The following is a 23,009-nucleotide window of genomic DNA, read 5'->3' as shown; positions in this document are numbered from 1 at the left end:
AAATTTTATTTTTTAATTAATAATATATAATTAGTTATAATAATACATACATTATATATTAATACATATATAATTTTCCTATTTATATAACTATAACTTTATGTAGTTAGCTAGTATGTAGTATAGATTTATTTTTATTATTAAGAACATATCGAAATGACATATGCCGAAATTTTGATATTTTTATAAATTTATAGTTTAATGTGCAATTTGAAAAAAATTTGTTCTATGTTAGTTCTTAAGATATTAAAAAAAATATGTATGAAATATTTTTTTGAAAACTATCTTTCCTATAAATTTCATTAAAATTAAATATGCCAATGATATATTTTTTTATAAGAGCGACATCTATGAAGTTGCACGTTAAGTTAAATCTATCGTTATTAGTTAAATTACTTACGTACTCTGATGATAAGATTCTTTTTCATTAATCAATTGTACAAAATAAAATTTTTACAATCTTTTTATTTAATTGATTTATATAATTAAATTTTTAATTGCTTTTATTATAAAGATTACATATTTATTTAAATCAAATAAATTAAGAATTTATTATTTAATTGTTTCATTATATAATTAATATTCTAAACATGTATTATGATATTATGATATTTTATATATATATAATATTATATATTTTGCTGTTTTATTTTGCAGATATTATTTTACTACATTTGTACTGCAGTAGTCCATTGAGAAAACTGCGTCATACATTAAGTTTTTACCTCGTGCCAAAACAGTAAGCTTTTGTTTGTATCATATATTTTATATAAAAAAATATTTCGTACTATGTGTGATTCATTATCATCATTCATCGTAAATAGTTATCATTAAGTGTCTTTATATATAATTTTAAAATAATAGTATAAAAGTGATACACGTTAACCTATCAAATACATTTAATATCAAATATATATAACGTAATAATTTGTTGTCATTTATCATTTTATCTTATTTGATTAAACAAATTAGCGATCTTTTTTTGATTAAACAAATTAATTGATAAAGTTTAAATATTTTATATCTGTATTAAGAAAGATAATTTAAGTTTTATTAATTCGAAATAAATAATAATTATTTTTTAAATAAAGGAAAAAAAATATTTAATTATTTTTAAAAAAAGAATGTCTATTGTAAATAAAAATGTGTTATAATTAATTATGATTTAATATACGGAAATTATAATCACTAAATAAATTAACAATTGAAATTGCTGAATTATCAATTATTAGAACTTAATTAATAATAAACATTATGCATATATGTATAATATATTATAATATATATATATAATATATATGTATAATATATTGTTTTATAAATAATATAATTATAATAATAAATAATATAAATATAAATAATATAATTATATATCATTCATAGACAGATTAAAAATATATAAATAAAATAAAAATAAAAGAAATATTATATGCATTCTGTTATTAAAAATATTATCTTTCTGAATTGTATTATTGCTCAAAAATTATTTTAATTTTTTATGTAATAAATCGTATTTAAAAATAATAAATAATATGATAAATAATTTAAAAATCCAAATGATTATCATTATTTTAAATATCATTGAATAATAATTGAATAAATTATTATTTATATATAAAAAATTCCTTACTTCAATTAAATAAACAATAGTTAGATACTATAAAATATTTCAACAATGTGAAAAATACTTATTGTTTTCAAAATAAAGAAACCATTCACTTTATTTATTTTATTTAGTTTAATGCAAACTTCTTAATAATAGACAATATAAAATATTTTTCGGAAAAATAAAAATATTTATGTATATTTTTTTATGCCTAAAAAATTCGATTTTAGTTCAAAAATTGTATAACAATAAATTTCTATATATAAAAAATCTTTCATTTCAAATTAAATTATATTTTAATTAACACTATTTCATTTATCTTTTTTATTCTCATTTCTGGTTAAAAATTAATTTCAACACAAAAACATTGTAAAAAAATACATTATTTAATATATTCTAGTTTTCATGATAATATTATATTTAAAATACTTTAAAATTATTATAGAAATTGAAGTAATAATAATAATATTTTGCAGAAAATTTAATTATATCCATCATTTTTTCATTAAATTAACTATAAAACAAGAATGGCAAGTTTAGAAATTATTTTCGGAATCATTTCATTATTTCTGGCAATTTATTATTATTTTACTTCAACGTTCGATTTTTGGAAAATTCGTGGAGTACCTGGACCAAAGCCGATACCAATATTTGGTAATATAAAAAATGTAATGCTTTTGAGGACGTCTATGTGCCATTATTTAAAGAAACTCTGTGAGGAATACAAACATGAACCTATGATCGGAATATTCACTAGAAAAACACCTATACTCATTATTCAAGATCCAGATCTTATAAAGGATGTTTTAATAAGGGATTTTTCTAAGTTTGCCAATCGAGGAATTCCTATTCATGAAAAGGTAAATTATTAAATTATTATTATATATTATATATTATAATATATTATTATTATATCAATATTCAAAATTATTTCAAATATATAAAATGCAAGTAAATGCACATATTAAATTATAAATAAATTATAATATTTTAAAAAAATTAAATTTTAAGTTTAAATCATGTTCAAATATATTATTGAATTGTAACAATAAAATTATATTTCCTTAATTATTTATTAATTTTTAAAATAATTATAGGCAGAACCATTATCTTCACATCTCTTCAATTTGGAAGTAGAAAGATGGCGTCCATTAAGAACAAGACTTTCGCCAGTATTTACATCTGGCAAATTGAAAGAAATGTTTCCCTTAATATTAGACTGTTCAAAACATTTGGAACAATATCTGGATAAACTGGTATTAAGAGAAGAGTTTATAGAATGTCGTGAATTAACAGCTAAATATACAACAGATGTAATAGGTAGCTGCGCTTTTGGTATCGAAATGAACGCATTGTCTGATGAAGAAAGCGAATTTCGTCGAATAGGTAGAAAAGTATTTGCCAATTCATTTGGGCAAATCTTAAGATTTCGATTTAGACAAATTTTCCCACGAATTTATAATTTATTTGGTTTCATATTGCCACCAATGGAAGTTACAACGTTTCTCACGAATATTATCGTAAATACAATGAAATATAGACAGGAAAACAACATTGTAAGGCCTGATTTTGTTAATATGCTTATAGAGCTTAAAAAACATCCAGACAAATTAGAAAATATTAGTAAGTATTTTATATTTTTTATCGATTAAAAATATATAATAAAAATTAAATAATTAAACAATATAAAAACACTAAAGATTTATTAAAAATATCTTTTTACACAATTATTAATTAATATCAATTTTTGTAAAAATACAATCATTTCTCATATTTCTTTATTTTTTTCTTTTTTTAATTATAATTTACAGAATTAACGGATACTTTATTAACGGCACAAGCATTTGTTTTCTTCATTGCTGGATTTGAAACTTCTTCGTCAGCTATAAGCAATGCACTTTATGAATTAGCTTTAAATCCTGAAGTTCAAGATAAGTTACGGCAAGAAATTAAAGAATATTTCAATAAACATAATGAATTGAAATACGAATATATAAAAAATATGACATATCTGGATTTAGTATTTCGTGGTGCGTATAATAATATTATATATATATATAGTATTTATATTACGTACGTACAAATATATTTATATATATATATGTATGTATGTATAGTATTACGAATTATTGAATTCGTTTGTTGCATTTGTATGTTGGAACGATTTATTTACTATATTTTGTATTTATTGTATTTATATTATCTATATTTTATATTATCTATAATTTTATATAATCTTACGTTATAATATCGGTCAATATCAAAAAATCTTACAAATGAAATCTTCTTTCTCAATTGTATTTTAAAAATTTTTTAAAAATTTCTCATGTTTTTCATTTTTTTAAAGAAAAGAATAAATACAGATAATTTGTCTAAAAATTTAAAACATTATATTGCTATTGCTAATTGATTGCAATAGCAATTGCTAACTATTATTGATCATTGTTATTATTCAAATCAAATATTTTTCTTTTATAGAAACATTAAGAAAATATCCACCTGGACCACTTATATTAAGGAAATCAATAACTAATTATACTTTCAACAATACAAAAGTTTCTATACCAGAAAAGAGTTTTGTATGGATACCATTATATGCAATTCATCATGATCCTAAGATTTATCCAAATCCTGATGCTTTTATTCCTGAAAGATTTAATGATGATGCCATTGCAACAAGACATCCAATGCACTATTTACCTTTTGGTGATGGACCCAGAAATTGTATTGGTATATTTATCTTTAATTTTTTTTTATCTTAAAAATTCAAATTTAAAGAAAGATATTGTGATAAAAATTTCAATTTTATCATATTCAATAATATTTTTAATATGTATTTCAGGAGCACGATTTGCAGTTTACCAATCCAAAATTGGTTTGATAACAATACTTTGGAATTATAAAGTTGAAGTTTGCAATAAAACTATGATTCCATATGAAATTAATCCAGCTGCTTTCTTATTAACACCAAAAGGAGGAATATATTTAAAATTTACAAAAATAAAAAATGAAGAGATTTTAAACTGATGAGATTTTGAAAAGTTTAAATTGGTTCTGATAATTCAATGAAAAACATTTCAAAAAAATTTATATTTTTTATTGAATTATCAGAATCAACTATATTGATAAGAGCTATATTTTGTTTATGTATTTCATGATATAGTATATTTTATTATAATATTAATTTTTAATTGAAAAAATCTAAATAGCATAATATGAAATGATTAATTATAAATGTATAAATTGGACTTTCTTGTTTTATTATTTTTACTATTATTATATTATATATTTAATTATATATACAAATCTTGTTATAAATAACAAAAAAAAATCTTGTATAAATAACAAATGCCAAATAATATATATGTACATATAAAAAATACAAGAAAAAAAAAAAGAATAATTATTCAATGTTTCTTTAAATATGATTTCTCTATAAAATGATTTTTATAAAACTCATATTTTAAAAATTGAATTAAACAAATTATATGACTTATATATACATTATATTATATACATTAACTTTATACAAGTAAAATTAGTTTTAATAGTTATTTACTTTTGAAATTAATTAATTTTTTCTCTATTAAACTTCATTTTTTACATTTGAACATAAAATTTATTTGAATTAAGTGATCTGTAGATTATAAGAGTATATAATAAATAAAATATATAATATATATGACAAAGAATATTGTGAACGATATTGAAAATGATAAATTTCATCGATCATTTTCTCATCTTTTCATTTTTATCTTTAATATAATAATTGTAAATATTTAATTTAATAATTATTCTACAATAAAATAAAGTCATTATGCTTTTATTCAATATAACAGCAAAATATATATATATACAAATACATAAAATAAATAAAAAATTAAAAACTTTTATTACATTGATATAATGAGAATTATTCAAATTTAAAAATTAAATTTTAATTTCTAATTATTAAACTATAATAATAATTATATCGTTAAAAAAATTATCTATCTATTTTATTTTCTACTTTATTTTTCTAGTTTATCATTTAAAATTAAAATTTTCAATTAAAACTATAATAAAATTTCACTATTTAAGATTATTAAATATTTTTACATTTTAAATATTTTTAAACTTTATTTTATTTAATGAAAAGAATCATCTTACAATTTTATTCATAAAAATATGCTATAATAAATATATATATATTATAATTTCAATATAAATTTTATGAAGTTACAATAATTTGCAACTTTCACTGAATAAATAAATATGATGTAAGTATGTTACCAATATCATGTCAGCAATATTATGTTGTAATAAACTCGTGCAGTTAACTTCCTTATTGTAGGAAAGAGGGATAGGATAATCAAATGACTAAATGAGGTTAAGTTTTATGAATCTATACCGTTCATTTCTGTGTCGGAAGAAGATGCAAGGTGATTAATACATCACCGTGGGAACGTTAATTTGAAAAAACCTATAAAGGATGGAGAACATCAACTGACGCGTCACTTGATTGTAGGTAATATACACCTACATCTTTCATTATATACACCTACATCATCATTTATTTTTTCATTATATAAATTCATTAAAAAAAATCACTACGTAACCAACACTAAAAATAAAATAGTATGGAATACGAAATGAAAGACACTGACAATGTTTTACATAGATCAAAACGAAACAATATTATTTTAAACAAAGAACTAGAATACTGGATGACTCAACTGCCGGAAGCTTTGAAAAATCTTCCCATAATATATTTGGCAATACCCGGTAAGTTTCAAAATATTTTCTTATTTTATGAAAATTATATTTTAAACTAAATTCTATGATATAAAATTTATATTCATTTGAATTAAAAAAATTTTTTTAGTGTTATTAAATCAGAATTAATTAAAATTGATTATATATTAATAAATTAAAATAATTTTAAAATTATATTGTATGATTAAATTGACCTCAAAGTAATAAATTTAGTTATCAATGTTAACACGAATTGATAACTCTTAATAGGTTCTCATGATACGATGACTTATACCATAAAGCGACATAATGATGTGGGACCCGATGAACCAAAATATATCAGAGCTTTTGGTCGCTATTGTTCATTCGTCTCAAAACCCATTATTTTTAATTGGTCTATTACACAACATGAAAATATTAAGGATCAGCTCAATGGTGGAATACGATATCTGGATTTACGTGTTGCAACCAAGCCAACAGATGCAAATATTTATTTTGTTCATGGTTTATATGGATCGAAAATATATCAACCATTACAAGAAATAGCAGAATGGCTATCTTTCCATAATAATGAAATTGTAATCTTAGATTTTCAGCATTTCTATTCGTTCTCAGAAATGGATCATTCTCATCTTGTTGAAACAATTTTTCGAATATTTCAGACGAAATTGTGTCCCGTAGCTTCTATGTTTGATCATATAACATTAAATTGGCTTAATCTAGAAAAATATCAAGTAATCGTTATTTATAGAAATGTATTTGCACAAAATTATTCAAATTTATGGCCAAGTTGTTTGTGGCGCACTCCATGGCCTAATACTGTTCGCGTTAACGAACTTATAGATTTTTTAGATATAAAATTAAAAGCGCGGCCATTGGAAATCGGTTTTATATCACAATGTCTTTTAACTCCTGATATTTCATATATATTGAAACATTTATGTGGAACATTACAGAGAGATTTAATACCATTATGTCAAAAAGCAATTCTTCTTTGGATAAATCACAAGCGACCTGGTCGTGGTGGTTTAAATATCATTATAGCTGATTTTATATCTGATAACAATTTTTTATTTTGTAAGACAGTTATTGATAGCAATAAGAAAATTTTTGACTTACAATAATTTATGAAATATTTTGTACTTGAATACTTATATACAAGATAAATATGAAATTTACAATTTCAATGCAAACTGGTTGTGATAAATTATTTTAAAAATTATCTTTTATCATATATTTTTAATGAAAAATTTATTTTATATTTAAAGAAATATTTATTTGTATATATAATAAATACTATAATAAATTTATGCTCACATTATTTCTTTAAAAATCTAAATGTTTTTATTTTTCTGTAATTTTTGTTCAATAACAATATTCTTTCTTATAATATGAATTGCTGCAATATTGTACATTATTTTTTTAAAATTTTGAATTGTACAAATATAATATTAAAAAATTAGTTGAAAAAATATTTTCAAAATAATATTTATATATATTTAAGCAATTTAAAATTAATTTAAAATTTAAAATGAGTTTACATTTTTCTATATTCATTAAACACACAATTTATTTAAATAATAATTATTAATATATAACTTATTTAAATGTTGCATTCAATTGATATTATATGATATATGAATCAATATATAAATAAATATAAATTTTATATGAATTTATTTTATTCTTTTATATTCTTAATTTTTTTTTGTTCCATTAATTTATATTTTTCTATTCTCATTTGTTCCATTTGATTTTAATTATTTTGCATGTTTCATACAATTAGGCAGAATCTTTTAAAAGATCTTTAAAATTATTAGAAGACTAAAATAAGATTTTTTTTTACTTCTAATAATTTTAAAGATAGTTTAAAGAAATATATAATTTCATCTTGTACATGGAAAATATATTGCCCTGCATATTATAATAATAGAATTTAATTTAATGAAAAGTATATATTTTAAATATATGATTATTTATATATATCTTGATATACGATTTATAATTAAAATAATATATATATATATAACAGAATTGTTTTATATGTTATGGGTTATCGTGTACATATTTAGTTAAAAAGTCATGACATAAAAAGATGAATTTAAAAAAAAATTATATAATAAATAATATTAAAATTGTAAATTAATATATTAATAATATATTGTTCTATTTTTATCAAATCAAAAGAAATTTTTCTAAGATTTTATGTCCAGTTTATAACTTATTTAAGTTACAATAATTATGACATAAAATAAATACATAACAGTAATGATATACTTTCAATATGAAAACAAAATGAAGATATATATTACATTACATATCACAAATTAAGAACAAAAAAATATATAAGTAATTATCAATTTTAAGTATGCAATCTACCTATAATTTTTATAATAATTAAAAATCATTTATTGAAAATTTTATAGTTCAAAAATATGTAAAGATGAATGAAATAATATAATTTCACTATATGAGTTAAACTAAATAGGCAGTTCAATTGAGCAACTTATAGCTCTTCAGAAATTTCAACAAATTCTCTATAATTAATTTTATTTGGTCATAATGCTTTAACCTTAAGTTGTTTCATTCTGGGTGCTCGTTTTTTAGCAAGTCTTCGTTGTTCTTTTTCTTCCCATTTTCTTTGTTTATCAGGATCTTCTTCTTGTAGTATACGTTCTTTTTCAGCTCTACGACGTTCTTCTCTACGCTGTGCTGCTGCTTCAGCTCTAGCTGCATGAGTTATTTTTAAGAATGCTTCTTCTACTCTTAATCTATTTTTATCCGCTTTACTTTTACCCTAAATAAAATGAAAGTACAATATAAGATCACATCATATATAAAGATAATATAATTTAAAAAAAAATAAAATATGAACAAACCTCTTTAGATAATTTAAAACGACGTAATTTATCTAATAAGTAAAATGTTAATTGTAAAAGAAGTTTTAGTTTTTCTTGACCTTCTGCATTAGTAGTCCGTCCTTTAATAGTTATGTTTAATCCAACAAGTAAAACTCTTTTTACTTCAGGCATTGTTAATTGAGTTGTATCTCTTAAATAAAAATAAAAGTAAAGTATATTAAATCATAAAAATAAAAAAAGATATTCTTTAAATAAAATGCATTCGTTATCACTTACTCTTGTTGTTTAGGACCACTAAATTGATCACTAATATGTATATAATCTATATATGGTGCAAACTTTGAAAATGCTTGTAGAACTCTTGTATCTAAAATAGCTGATGCTGCTTCAGCAATTTCAGACATTACATAGAAACCTGATGGAAGACCAAATTTTTCTCCTGGTCTCTTTTCTGGACAATAAACGCTAATATCAGCCATATCACGTACTAAATGCATAGCAGTTTTTTTTGTAGCAATTGCTAATACAAAATTATCTGTTTCCTCTTTTGCTAATTCTACACGTATATGGGCTTGATCATTTTGAGGCCGTACAAGCTGTGCTAATACTGCAACTAAATCTTGTCTTTTAATTAATTTCAATTCAATTAACATGGAATCACATCCAATTCTTCCTGAGCAATATAAACTATAATGAGATTGACTTTCTTTTACCAAACCATTTTCAGATGTATCTTCATTTGATTTTCCTGTATCACCAACAAGAGAAAAATTATCTAGCAAAAGCTGTTTATGCTCTATGAGCCATAGTTCTGCTATGTGGGCATTTTTGGAACGCCCTGCTATATAATTAATGAAATATACTAATAATCCAATGATTGTTAATATTTCTAAGTAAAAACTATCCCATCTTGCACGTAAATGAAGTGGTATTTTTGTAATTGTTAAAGTAGATGGTTCATCACTTTTTGGTCCTGCATTTCCTCCAGCTGCATCTAATCCTTCAAATTCTTCTTCATCTTGAAAATGATCAAATTCACTATCACCATCAACAATTAAAACATCATCTTCTTCAAAATCTTGGTTATTATTTGATTCTTGAAGATGTTCTGTATTACGGTCATTAATTGTTTGACTTGTTTTTTCTTCTTCAAAATCTTCAAACTCAGCAAATTCATTATCTTCAGGAAGTTCTTCATGAAAATGTGCTATGACCCATATATTGGTTGCAACTAAAACGATATGAAGTACAACTAACCACAATTTCATTTTGTCTGAAACAAAAACAATAATAAATTATTGTTATTTTAAAATGATAAATTTNATATATATATAACTTAATGAAACATAATCCTATTTATTTTGTTCGAAAAATAGTAATTATAAGTAATATGCATTAGTAAGTGATATAGTATTTTATATTAACTGTAAATAATTTAAATTAATTATGTGTGAATTAATTTTAAATGAATTGTATAATTTGTATAAAATGAAATTGTAAAATTTCCAGAAATATATATAATTTTACAGTAAAATATCATATATTTGACAAAACTTTTATTATAGTAATTTTATGTACAAAATTTTTTATTTATCGATTTAATGTATTAAACTAACTTCACTATCAATTTATATAAAATAGTTCCAGTTTTTCAACATTGATTTCACTTATTAATTAAATATAACAATGTTTGTATGAAATAACACTATCACAACACCCTTTCGAAGAAGTGACTTGCATTGCATGCCACGAAACTCTTCAAGAAATATATATATATGTCATTTCCTTAATCAAATATTCGTTCTAACAGAAAAAAAAAAAAAAAATGATGATTTTTATTATATTGTATATATATATATATATATATATATATATATATATATATAACAATTTATTTTTATAAAATATATTAAAAATTTAAAAAAATTAAAATTTTTATTTTGAAAAAATAAATTAATATTTGCTTTAAAAAAATAGAAAGATATAATTTTATTTACATATTAAGTAAACAAGAAATTAGATAATATAAATTAATATCATATACATACGAATTTTTTTAACGTAAACTTTTTTAAATGAATTAAAAATTAAAAATATAATTTGTCGATAAAGTAAATTTCTTATTGTAAATTATCAAGTTCAATATGACTATCTTAAGAAACATATTCAATGGTCAGGCGAGAGATCGATTCAGTAAGTCCGTGGAAACGAATGAGGGAACTTCATTGCGCACGCTTGACTGTAATGGCTTTTTGCTGTCAAAATGTGATGCAGTTGTTTCTGTATTTTATTGCAATGTGTTGTATATGGTTTTAATGATTACTTGAACATCGAACTGTAACTGAAGTGAAGATTCATAGCGATTCGCAATTTGGAACGTTCAAACAAGTGGAAATAAAAACAACGCGCGTTGTTAGTATAAATCCTAGAAAGCAAACAATGGATCAATACTTTGCAGACGAGGGTAACATGCGGATACAACGAAAAATCATTGTTCTTTTATAGTAACGTTTCTTATTTTGCATACATTCATCGTGTTTAAAAATTTGAAAAGGTAAGTATATTATAAAAAAAAATATATCGCGGTATTTAGAATGTGTCATATAATGTTTGGTTAAGGTGTACATGTTGAACTTTCGTTTTTTTCTTCCATTAAAATTGACAGAGCATAATCGAAATACTTAATATTTAATACAAAAATATTTAAAATGAAAAATCAAGAAAGCTTTTTGTTAAATATTTAAAAGATCATTTCGCATTTTTTAGAAAAAAAATTATTCTTTTTTATTATTCATTTTTTTATTTATTTGATAATTAACAACGAACAAATTAGTTAATATTTGTCATTACTAGTGTTATCAGTGTTTCTGAAATAATTATTAAAATTATTGATAAATGTATCGATTAATCAATGACTATGCAATAAAACTTATACAACTTCCCATGCATTAAAAAAAAAATCGTTCAAATACAAACAGTTATGTCAACCGGCGTTTCATTCTCCATTAATGGACAACAATTATTGAAAAGAATTAAATTTAGAATTAATTTATTTCTATAATGCCATGTGATTTAAAAATCACATATCTTATGTTTATTATGTTTTAAATTTTTATTTTTCTTTATCACTATATTATTTTATTATTTTATTAATAGCAGATTAAAATGAAAAAATTAATTTATCATAACTTTTTTCTTCTTTATAATTAAATAAAATTGATTATAGAGTTTAAAAAAAAATTTATAAATAAATCAGATATTACATTTTGTTTCATAAATCCTTTATTTATTCATATATATGAGATTGATTATTTTCTTTACAAAATCAATGATTACTTTCTTTTGTGATATTTTTTTATAATTTTCCAGTTTTATAAAGTAGTGAGGAATTATTTTGCAAATCGGTACGTGGAAAATTCTAAGTAAATCGGCTTATCATTACATTTCTCTCATTATGTAGGTAAAAGTTGCATTGGCCATCAACATGGATAAGTCGGATAATCAGTTAAAAACCTGGAAAAAGAAGAGTATGAAGTCGAGTGGTTCAGCGGATGTTGTGACCCAGTGCGTTCAGGTGGTCGTGCGTTGCAGACCGATGGACGAGAAGGAACTGGCCCGTGGCTATATGCGTGTGGTTGATGTATTCCCATCGAGAGGAGTGGTCGAGATACGTCATCCACGAGATGATCCTTCTAGCGACAATGTGAAAGTTTTTACATTTGATGCAGTCTACGACTGGAATTCCAGTCAACAAGATCTTTACGAAGAGACGGTCAGACCATTGGTATCTTCGGTTCTCGATGGTTTCAACGGCACTATTTTCGCATATGGGCAAACTGGCACTGGGAAAACATATACAATGGAAGGTTTGAAGACTGATCACGAGAGGCGTGGCGTAATTCCACGATCGTTTGAGCATATTTTTAATCACATAGGCAGATCCGAGAATATGCAGTATTTGGTACGTGCCAGTTACCTTGAAATATATCAGGAAGAGATTCGCGACCTTTTGCAACCTGATCAGAGTCTTAGATTTGAGTTAAAAGAGAAACCGGACATTGGTGTGTTCGTTAAAGATCTATCCACTTCTGTATGCAAAAGCGCTGTTGAGATTCAACAATTGATGAATACTGGAAATCAGAATAGAACTATAGGTGCAACAAATATGAATGAACATAGCTCGAGATCGCACGCGATATTTTTGATTACCATTGAAATGGGATCGATCGGAGATACCGGTGGAATCAGAGTTGGTCGTCTAAATTTGGTAGATTTGGCAGGTAGTGAAAGGCAAAGTAAAACTGGGTCCTCCGGAGAGAGACTTAAAGAAGCGAGTAAGATCAACTTAAGCTTATCAGCGTTAGGAAATGTGATTTCAGCTCTAGTTGACGGTAAAACGACACACGTACCGTATAGAGATTCCAAGTTGACACGGTTGCTGCAGGATTCTTTAGGCGGGAATTCGAAGACTATCATGGTTGCCAACATTGGACCAGCGAGTTATAATTATGAGGAAACATTAACAACGTTACGATATGCGAATCGAGCCAAAAATATTAAGAATAAACCAAGAATAAACGAAGATCCAAAAGATGCGTTATTGAGACAATATCAGGAAGAAATTGGCCGATTGAAAGAGAAATTGGCACAAAAAGGTATGGTGCAAAAACGGAAAAAGAAATCAAAGAGGAAGAAGGAAGATGAAACTGTAGAATCCGAATCTGAAACGGAAGACAGTCGAGGTGAAGATAATAAAATAGAAACGGATAAGAAATTAATCGCAGAACAGTTGAAAGCTGAGAAACAAGAGACAGAAACACTTATAATGAGAATAAAAGATTTGGAAAGTAAAATGCTTTGCGGTGGAAAAAATATCATTGACCATACTAATGAACAACAGAGAGCATTAGAACAGAAAGCAGCCGAAATAGCCGAGAGAAAGAAAAGAGAAGTCGAAATGCAACAAAAACTTGAAGATGAAGAGCTTACAATGTTAGGTGTGAAAGAAACTTATTCAAATTTGCAACAGGAAGTAGATGTGAAATCAAGGAAGCTTAGAAAATGTTTCAATAAATTACAAGTTTTAAAGCAAGAATTGGAAGATGTTACTAATGATTTCAATAGAGATAGAAGAGATTTGGAACAAACTCAGCATGAATTAATGAAAGAATTAAAATTGAAATATCTTATAATAGAAAATTTCATTCCTGAAGAAGAAAAGAATAAGATTTTATCTAGAATCCATCTCGATGAAGAGGAAGATTGTTGGATAGTAAAAGAACCAGAACCATCCAGTATAGACTTGATTAAGAGACCTACATCAATTCCTGGTGCCCGTAGGCCCGTTTCAGAATATGCACGAATTGCACTAGCTATGGGAAGAGGTTGTCGTTATGCGGGTGAAAATATATTGAATTTAGATCTAGATATGCCTGCTAGAACAACATTGGATTATCAAGGGCCCGTAATCGCACCTACAATTCAAGCTGTACTTGAAGAAGCGTTACGAGACGAAGGTGACATCGATGTGGATGCCTCTAGTGCAAAACTTAGATCAAAACCACGTTTACAATCCGCGAAAATACGACCTAAAAGCGTTGGAAAAATACCGCAAATCCCAGCACCGGTTTATCCAAAGACGAGAGGTCTTGTACCGAAGTAGGAAATTTTTCAATACGTTCCAGTAAAAATCTGTAAAGAAATGTGTAAATATTGTACGAATCGCATTTTGAGCTTTGTTTGATTAATTTATATATATATATATATATATGTATAATTATATAATTTGTTGTGATACGTCACATGGTATTCTGTGTGTATCGATAAGCGCGAAATATTCGAAATCTCTATAATCCTCTAGTCAATGTGCATTGTGCAGCCACATGGTATTAGTATATTGATTATTTCATTATTTGCATTAATAAAATATAAAATAATTGTCAAGTTAAATTCCTATTCGTTCATGAAGACTGGAATGTGTATGTTTCACATAATTGTTTTTTGTTTCAATTTATATTCATTTAATATGGAAATTATGAGATATTAAAAAAAATATAATTTTTTTTTTATACAGTTAAATTTGTAAATTTATAATATTAATATATATAATATTAATACTATCATTGAATATTAAAAGAAAATGTTTCTTTATCGTTTAATGGAAACATGAAAAACTACACCCTTAAAAATATTTACAAATTAAGGTTATTGTTTACTCATTTGCTCTAATGATCTTTTACAACTTTTTTTTATTGAAAAATTACACATAATTATTCTTGCTATTATATATATATATATTATTATTATTATTATATATATATATATATATTTCTTTAAACATTAAAAGTGCTTGTAAAAATAACATTGTTACTTTCGACTCCTTTGATTTTATCACACGTATCTGAAACTGCTAAATTATAAAGATGATGACAATTATAAACATAATACTAATTAATAAAATTAAATCAAAATCAGAATTATAAAACTGTAATTCAGATTAAAATTGTCTTTTTTCGTTTCAAGTTTCTTTTCTTTTTACTTACTTTTATCCCGTTGATATCATTTTTTAAACACACCATCATTAAAAATCCACATTCACTTTCTTCTACACTTCAAAAAAAATTTCAACATTCCTTTAATACATTTTAATGTCTCGTTACCATAGAGAACGAGACGCGTAATTATAAACGTATAAAAATGATAAGGAAACAAATTTTTTATGCGTGTTGGAGAACTACAATTGTATGAAATTCAATATGAAATTCATTGGGAAATCCTGTGACAATGAAATAAGCGTATTTTCAACTTTTCTTTTTCTTCTTCCTCATAGAAATGATCAGGATACTTCCGTTTAACATAATAATGAAATGATACATAACAAATATTAAAACGTATTTACAATTTGATTAAATTAGAAACGCAATAGAATCCTGGTCATTTCTAGACCTTAATTAAGATTTTTGAACTAGTAACATTTAAACATTTCCACTAGACACTAAAATAGTGTCTAAGGTAAAAACTAGTCCAATAACAATTACAAATCAATTTACAATTATGTAAAAGTTCCATATATACTAAATGATCCTAAGTTGAATGTCATTTTAATAAAAACGCTGTTGTTGCACATAATTTCCGTACTGTTGCTGTTGTGGTTGTTGTGGATAATTAGAATGACCTGTAGTTGGGCCAGCATAAGCTGATCCATCATAATTTTGTTGAGTCGGATATTGATTCGATGTCATGGACGGTCCACTGTATTGACCCTGATTTCCTAGACTACCGTAACCTTGGTAATTATAACTATTGTCCATGTAACCCTGGTTACCACTATATACTTGAGAAGGATAATTCTGGAATTGTTGATTGGACATGTTCGGGTAACTTAAAGAAGGTCCTTGTGGACGGGAGCAAGATTGTTGATTATTTTGAACATATTCTTGATTATAAAAATTTGAAACTGGAGCCGTCGATGTATTAGACATTGGCTCTACAGGTTTCGTCATATTTTGTTCGGTATTTTCATTTGTTAATGGCAGGTGCGATTTTGGCACATACTTATTTGGAAGATCACCCATTATGTTAGCTATTAATCGCTTGGTTTCATTTAAAATTGCATTTGGATCATTGGTTTTTGTTAATTCTTTCGATCTTACCGGAGAACGTGATCTCGAACGTGAATGAGAACGCGTCCATGATCTTGGCGAATTTGACAATGATTTCGAAAACCCTCGTGATTTTTTCTTTGCTTTTTCATTCTCGCTAACATTTTTGTCCGCTGCCTTATATATATCCTCAAATGTGTAATCATCATCGTCATCTGATAGATCTAACTTCGTTTTCTTATCTTCATTCTCATTTTTAGTTTGTTGTTCTTCCTCGTCATCATTTGCAAACATATCTATCTTAGGCTTCCATTTATCTTCTTCCTCCACAAGATTTTGAGTTCCTTTACGTATAGAGAAAGGTGAAATAGTTCTATTTGATTTAGCAGTAATTTCCACTTTTTCTGGCGTTGGAGATTTTAATTTTGGTGCTGTAGATGTTATTGGTGTTGTACCTAAATTAACGAATGCTCTTAATTTTTCTACTCGAACTGGATCAGTTATTTCTAATTTTTTTAAGAAATTAATAAGTCCGTGTTGTTCTTGAGTACTTAAGTCTTTGAAGTTTTGTAAAAGCGATTTCAAATCTGTATCCGATAGGCTTTCCATTCTAGAAGTTTGACGTTCCACTGTATCTATTGTTGTTGAAGTTGTGGATACAGCTGATGTAGCCTGAGGAAGAGAATTATTACCACTTGATAATCCTTTAACAAAATCTGCAGTAGTTACTAGTTTGTCAGAATTTTTAGATGCTTCGGCCATTCCAACAACAGCATTAATAAGAGTTTCTAGCTCTTCTTGTGATACATTAGATCTACCTTGTGCTACTAAAGCAGCTGCTATTTGTTGAGCTATAGCTACTTTGTCTACAGTTCCGACACCAGGCACGCTAACAGGTTCAGATTTAATCGCAGGTGTAATTATCTCGACTGGCCTTGGATAAACTGTTCTAGATAAATAATTCGTCGATCTAGCAGCTTCTAATTCCCGTTTTTTCTTCTCTTCTTCCATTTTCTTTTTATTTTCTGTTGCTTTATGCAATAATTGAGCAATATTTTGTATCGCAGTTTTCGTTGGCGTTATCGCCATTTTTTCTATCATTCCTGCGAATAGCTGACCCTTTAGTTTCTCCTTCACTGTTTCAAATAATACACTCACTTCTTCATCATATAATAATTCTTCGGCAGAATTAGGTTTCGCCTTTTCTGCAGCTAACGCTTTTGAAAGAAGAGATACTATTTTCGGTCCAAGAGAGCCTAATTGGCCCTCAAGTGCTGTAAGTAATCGTAATAAACCAACCACTTCTAAATCCTCGGTTAATACTTCATCTGGCATTGGACTTGGAGATTTATCTTTTACTGGGTACGGTGTTGCGTAATGTATCGGTCTTGTGCGGGGTGGAATACCTCGAGGATAATAACTGCTTCTATACATACTACCCCTTCCACGCATGTATGAAGAATACGCGTAATCACGTTCTCTCATCTCATGACGATCATAATAATCTGTTTTAATCGTTTTCGTACCAACATACTCTACTTCATCATCGCTTTCCACACGATGACGACTTCTTTTTGGCGACCTCTCGCGTCTGTTTGATGGAATCCATTTTTCCGGTGGTTTATCTTCCGGTAATTCTAATCGCTTCCTGATCTCTTCTTTTCTCTGTTGTAATTGTTCATTATGGATTTCACGCATTCTTTTGTTCCAAAATTCAATCCATTCCGGTTTAAAGTCATGTTTACTTGGATCTTTGCCTTCAGCTTGCAATTCTTTATATCGTCTATTCCAAAACTTTTTCCATTCATCAGGATAAGACGGATGCTTCTCTGGATTTTTTTCATGAAACTTTAATGCACGATCAAGCGTTTCTTCAGCACGTCTGATTTGTTCTCGATATTTATCCCATTTATCTCGTTCTCTGAGTGGTTCTGGAGAACGTGAACGGGAACGAGTTCTTGAACGCGTACGATCTCGTGAATATCGCGATTTACTACGGTATTTCCCACTTTTATCTACCGAACTGGCCTTACGACTACGAATAGGTGATCGTGATCTCGAACGCGATGGCGACGGACTACTTGATATACTCGAAAGTGACGAGAGAGATTTCGTCTCGTCAGAGGGTCGTTTGGGGGATTTTTTCATGTTTTCTTCATCTTTATCTAAAGGTTTGCGGATATTTAATTTATCCCTCGTGAGAATACGGATCTTGAAACCCCTAGAAAAAAAAGGATAAAAAATCGATTCAACATTTAATTTTGAATGAACAATTAATGGAGGGAGGAATAAGATTATATTCGTATATTTTTCCATACATATATTATTTATCAAATATATTTAAATGAACAAAATTAGATAATAGTAAAAATATTAAATTTTGCTAAATCAAATTCTTATATATGCGAAATTAACGTTCGAAGATAAATTATTCACTTACGATTTAGTAGTATCTGATTTTGAATCTGTTTTCTTCGGAGATGATTTCTCAATTTTCTTATCTTCACTTTTATGTTTATCGTCTTGCTTCTCATCGGTAGGTTGAGAATCTTGATACAAGATTATTCAATAATTGAATACTTACAGAAACACAAATACTATATATTAGAAATATAAATTATCGTATACTCACCTTTCTTTGAATTACTATTACCAGTCATTTCTGCCATCTTCTCTTCAAAGTTTGTTACCCATCGCACATCGTAAACATCCATAAATGTTAACTCTGGCGTTTCCCTGCACGTAGGAAACAGCCATTGATTTTAAGGAAAAGTAAATTAAATTATGAAGATCATTAGCGCGCACTTTGTTGAATCACGTTCACAAACTTTCGTAAAATCGCGAACTGAAGTGCTCACATCATATATCGCTCAACTGTGTTAAGCGAAAAATGTGAGGAGAAAAAAAAAAAAAAAAAAAATCATGACTTACCTAAAATGATAATCCTGATAGACCCTCTTGATATACTGCATTTTATTCTTTTCAAATTGATTCTTGTCTACTAATTGAGGTTGTAATCTTCCAAATCGTTCTTCAATCTTCTTAGCCACTAACACAGATATTTCATTAGCTCCACGTTTATAATTAGGTGTACGCGGTAATTCCGTAATTGCTCGCGATATTGTTGGAAAATGTCTATTTAGATAAGTTATTCTGTGATTATAACTGGCAATATGAGCCATAACAGTGCGAGGATCACCTCGTTTATCACACAAAACACATGTATAACTTGGTTCACAAGAATCATTATCAACCAGTTCAAGTAAATATTCTAGACCAACAAGTGGAGAACTTCTATGTCGATCCAGACTCATCTGAATCGTAGTTGTTCTAGTTATTTGATCTTCCATACCAGGTGGTACTGGTTCTCCAGGTGCCAAACCATCACCAATGGCAGTTGATTGTACAGGTGGAGCTGTTTTCACAATGTCTGATCGTTTGGACCATAATAAAACTGGATATGGCCATTCATTTAATTTCATTTTGTGACGATTACATGTATTATGATTTAGTAATTTATGAGCTCCAAATAAAGCAATATTACATATATGACACCATATATCACCATCTTCTGTTTCAGAATACACAGGTCTAAGTGTGCCATCTTCAGCAGTGACACTACTTCTCATTAAACGTTTTCGATCATATTCTTCCTGTGAAATATAAATATCTCATAAAATGAACAGATAACTGTCATTTCAAGAGTATATCACAGAATATAAAAATATAATTTGATAAAATTAATAAAAATTATTTTAATAGAAAAACATGAATTTTCATTGCAAAGTTTAAGTATTATTAAAATTAATATAATAATTTAAAAATAAAATACATATATTTACATTTAACTTTGACAAATGTGTATTACAATATATTTAGAATAGAATTTTAATTTTGTAAATTTGTTAGAAAATTTTTTAAGCATTAATAAGTTTTTAAGCATTATAAATAACAATATTTTTACAAAACATTTTTCTAATATTACCTTTTCTTTATCTGCTTCTGATAAATGTGAGGGATTGCGTCCCTCTATGTCTAGATCATCAAAGTTTTGCATGGTTGACCCAAGTCTATGAAAAATTCTCACGGTACTTTCTGAAAATATAAAAGTGCTAATGATGTTTAAGAATGATAACAATGCAACATTAGGGCCGGCAAAAATTATAAAATTTAATAAAAAGTGTTACAATATATATAAATAATTGTATGATACATAACATTGATAATATGGAAAAATAAATTTTTAATTCTAATTATAAATAATAAATCTATAATTGATCTAAAAGTATATAAGAATTAATATTATAGAAGTGATATTACTATTATAGCTAATATTTAACTAATTATCTATTACAGAAATTATATAGAATGATAATGTTATTTTATACGCCAACCCTGCAGCAGCAATTTAATTTATAACTATTTATTATTTATATTTTTTTAAAGTTTATTATAGTAAAGCTACAAATTTTAAAGAACTATACTTACCCATTTAATGTTGTACATACTATTGTATTTAAACAATTTATATACACATATAACATTATTTAAATGTAAAGTTTCCATTAATATAGTTTTATTTTATTTTAAATTAAAAACTAAGCATAACTTTGCATTTGAAAGCAAATAGCTTAATATTTAATATTTATATTATATATAGCAAAACACTGAATTGAGTGTTTCAACACACAAAATCCAACACAAGTTCTTAAATATATTTTATATGTAAATTTTTATAACACACTTTATAAAATAAATCAAATTTGATATATGTACTTACATCTTAGGCTAATAACTCTAAAGAGTAATTGGGCTCCTAAAGGAATTGATTTTATTAAAAGAGATTTGTTCTTTTATGTAAGAATTTATATCATTATTATCATCATTAGTATTATTCTTATTGTTATCACTAATATTACTATCTATAATTTTGCTGGAGTATAAGAATCAATCCCCAGCTACTTACCGATAAAAGGAAATTTCATATTTCCAATAATATTTCCAAAATGCACAAATACCACAAAACATTAAACAAAATGCACCATACAAAGACACTAATATTACGCAAAGTTAAGACTTAAAATAACTTTGCGAATAATAATAAAAGAGAAAAACATAACCATTCAGGTTAAAATAAAATCATGTTATGTATAGAATCAACACAGCTAATACGAATAATGCTGTGAGTTTCATTGTAATAGGAGAATAAATAGGATTTATATAAATAATGTGTCTTTTTATTAAGCGGTGCTTACTTAAATAAATTATATATTCAGCTAATAACATAATAAGAGTAACGAAATCATGATGAAAATTTCGGAGCAACCTGTAATACGCGTAACCAAAAGGTTATTCTACTGATTATGCATAAAAATGCAGTACATTGATTATACTAGCATGATAATTTTTATCAACTAAACGATCATAGTCAAATGGCGATCTCTTGATTTTTAATTAATTTCTTCCTTTTATACCGATATAATTTTATTTTTTTGGCAACTTTACGCTTAAATCGTAATCTCTTATAATAAAGAAATAAAAAGAAAGCTCGACTTACCAAATTACCAATGAACGACGATCACATTCAGTAATTCTGTTCTTGTAGATTTTTGGTTCTCTAATTTTGTTTTCGATAAAACCTTTTGGAGGCCATATCGAAAAAGAAATATTCAACAAGAACAGATTTGCGCATGACTGGCCCGTATCCAGTCGTGTTTAATTGTATTTAGGTCGTATTAGTAGAAAACATTATTATCAACGAAACATTTTTCCTGTTTTTACAACGCTCGATAAATATGAATTAATTTATTCATATTTATCATTAGAGATTTACCATCTTTTTTTAAAATTCATTATTTTTAAATTTCATCATTTGAATGAAAAAACCATTATCAAGTTATTTTATAGATGTTGAATGTAGATATATTTTAAATAAATGATGAAAAAAAAAAATACAAAATTTATTTTTTTCCTTTTTTATTCTCTTTATTGTTTATTTTATCTTATTTTCTTATTATATATTAATTACAATAAAATATTTACAAAAAATCCTACTGAAATTCTCAATGAAACAATCTTAAAGGTAAAAAAATTTATTTAATTCATCATTACTTAATTATAAAAATTAAAAAAATTAATTATTCATTTTAATTATAATTTTATTTTTAATATTTTAATTAATTGTTTGCTTCGTATTATAAAATATTT

At 25.8% G+C, this 23,009-nt stretch overlaps 5 protein-coding genes across 9 annotated transcripts; 3 read left to right on the top strand and 2 right to left on the bottom strand.

The window, feature by feature from the left end:
• The first annotated feature begins 662 nt into the window (after positions 1–662).
• On the top strand, positions 663–4,771 carry LOC122712180 (probable cytochrome P450 6a14). Of its 2 annotated transcripts, XM_043931608.1 has the most exons (7): positions 663–739; positions 2,083–2,466; positions 2,704–2,992; positions 3,101–3,229; positions 3,418–3,636; positions 4,085–4,336; positions 4,449–4,771. In XM_043931608.1, the coding sequence occupies exons 2-7, from the start codon at positions 2,134–2,136 to the stop codon at positions 4,631–4,633; spliced, it is 1,407 nt and encodes a 468-aa protein (XP_043787543.1). In that variant the 5' UTR covers positions 663–739; positions 2,083–2,133; the 3' UTR covers positions 4,634–4,771. The 2 variants fall into 2 exon arrangements, with proteins under 2 accessions (XP_043787543.1, XP_043787542.1); XM_043931607.1 differs by having other exon boundaries at positions 2,704–3,229.
• Positions 4,772–5,731: 960 nt separating this feature from the next.
• Positions 5,732–7,488, top strand: LOC122712189 (PI-PLC X domain-containing protein 2). 4 transcript variants are annotated; one of them, XM_043931619.1, is made up of 3 exons: positions 5,732–5,865; positions 5,940–6,370; positions 6,611–7,488. In XM_043931619.1, exons 2-3 carry the CDS (start codon positions 6,226–6,228, stop codon positions 7,462–7,464), a joined length of 999 nt encoding a protein of 332 aa, XP_043787554.1. In that variant the 5' UTR covers positions 5,732–5,865; positions 5,940–6,225; the 3' UTR covers positions 7,465–7,488. The 4 variants fall into 4 exon arrangements, with proteins under 4 accessions (XP_043787554.1, XP_043787556.1, XP_043787555.1 ...); XM_043931621.1 differs by having other exon boundaries at positions 5,743–6,109; positions 6,267–6,370; XM_043931620.1 differs by having other exon boundaries at positions 5,743–6,109; positions 6,225–6,370.
• A 1,046-nt stretch (positions 7,489–8,534) lies between these two features.
• On the bottom strand, positions 8,535–10,946 carry LOC122712187 (PAT complex subunit CCDC47). Its single transcript, XM_043931617.1, has 4 exons — positions 10,818–10,946; positions 9,478–10,474; positions 9,220–9,391; positions 8,535–9,137 (listed from the first exon to the last, which is right to left on the bottom strand). Exons 2-4 carry the CDS (start codon positions 10,467–10,469, stop codon positions 8,898–8,900), a joined length of 1,404 nt encoding a protein of 467 aa, XP_043787552.1. The 5' UTR covers positions 10,470–10,474; positions 10,818–10,946; the 3' UTR covers positions 8,535–8,897.
• A 398-nt stretch (positions 10,947–11,344) lies between these two features.
• LOC122712176 (kinesin-like protein KIF3B) lies at positions 11,345–16,329 on the top strand. The gene is made up of 2 exons (XM_043931599.1): positions 11,345–11,755; positions 12,662–16,329. Exon 2 carries the CDS (start codon positions 12,686–12,688, stop codon positions 14,861–14,863), a length of 2,178 nt encoding a protein of 725 aa, XP_043787534.1. The 5' UTR covers positions 11,345–11,755; positions 12,662–12,685; the 3' UTR covers positions 14,864–16,329.
• Positions 16,302–22,491, bottom strand: LOC122712175 (uncharacterized protein CG7065-like). The gene is made up of 6 exons (XM_043931598.1): positions 22,360–22,491; positions 20,788–20,897; positions 19,734–20,455; positions 19,435–19,538; positions 19,243–19,351; positions 16,302–19,023 (listed from the first exon to the last, which is right to left on the bottom strand). The coding sequence occupies exons 2-6, from the start codon at positions 20,857–20,859 to the stop codon at positions 16,302–16,304; spliced, it is 3,729 nt and encodes a 1,242-aa protein (XP_043787533.1). The 5' UTR covers positions 20,860–20,897; positions 22,360–22,491.
• Between the last annotated feature and the right edge of the window lie 518 nt (positions 22,492–23,009).

The sequence above is a fragment of the Apis laboriosa genome, unplaced genomic scaffold, assembly GCF_014066325.1.
Source record: "Apis laboriosa isolate Shangri-la unplaced genomic scaffold, ASM1406632v1 scaffold19_cov150, whole genome shotgun sequence".
Lineage (NCBI taxonomy): Eukaryota > Metazoa > Arthropoda > Insecta > Hymenoptera > Apidae > Apis > Apis laboriosa.
Note: the sequence above shows the minus strand (reverse complement) of the source record. Positions and strands in the feature narration are given on the sequence as shown.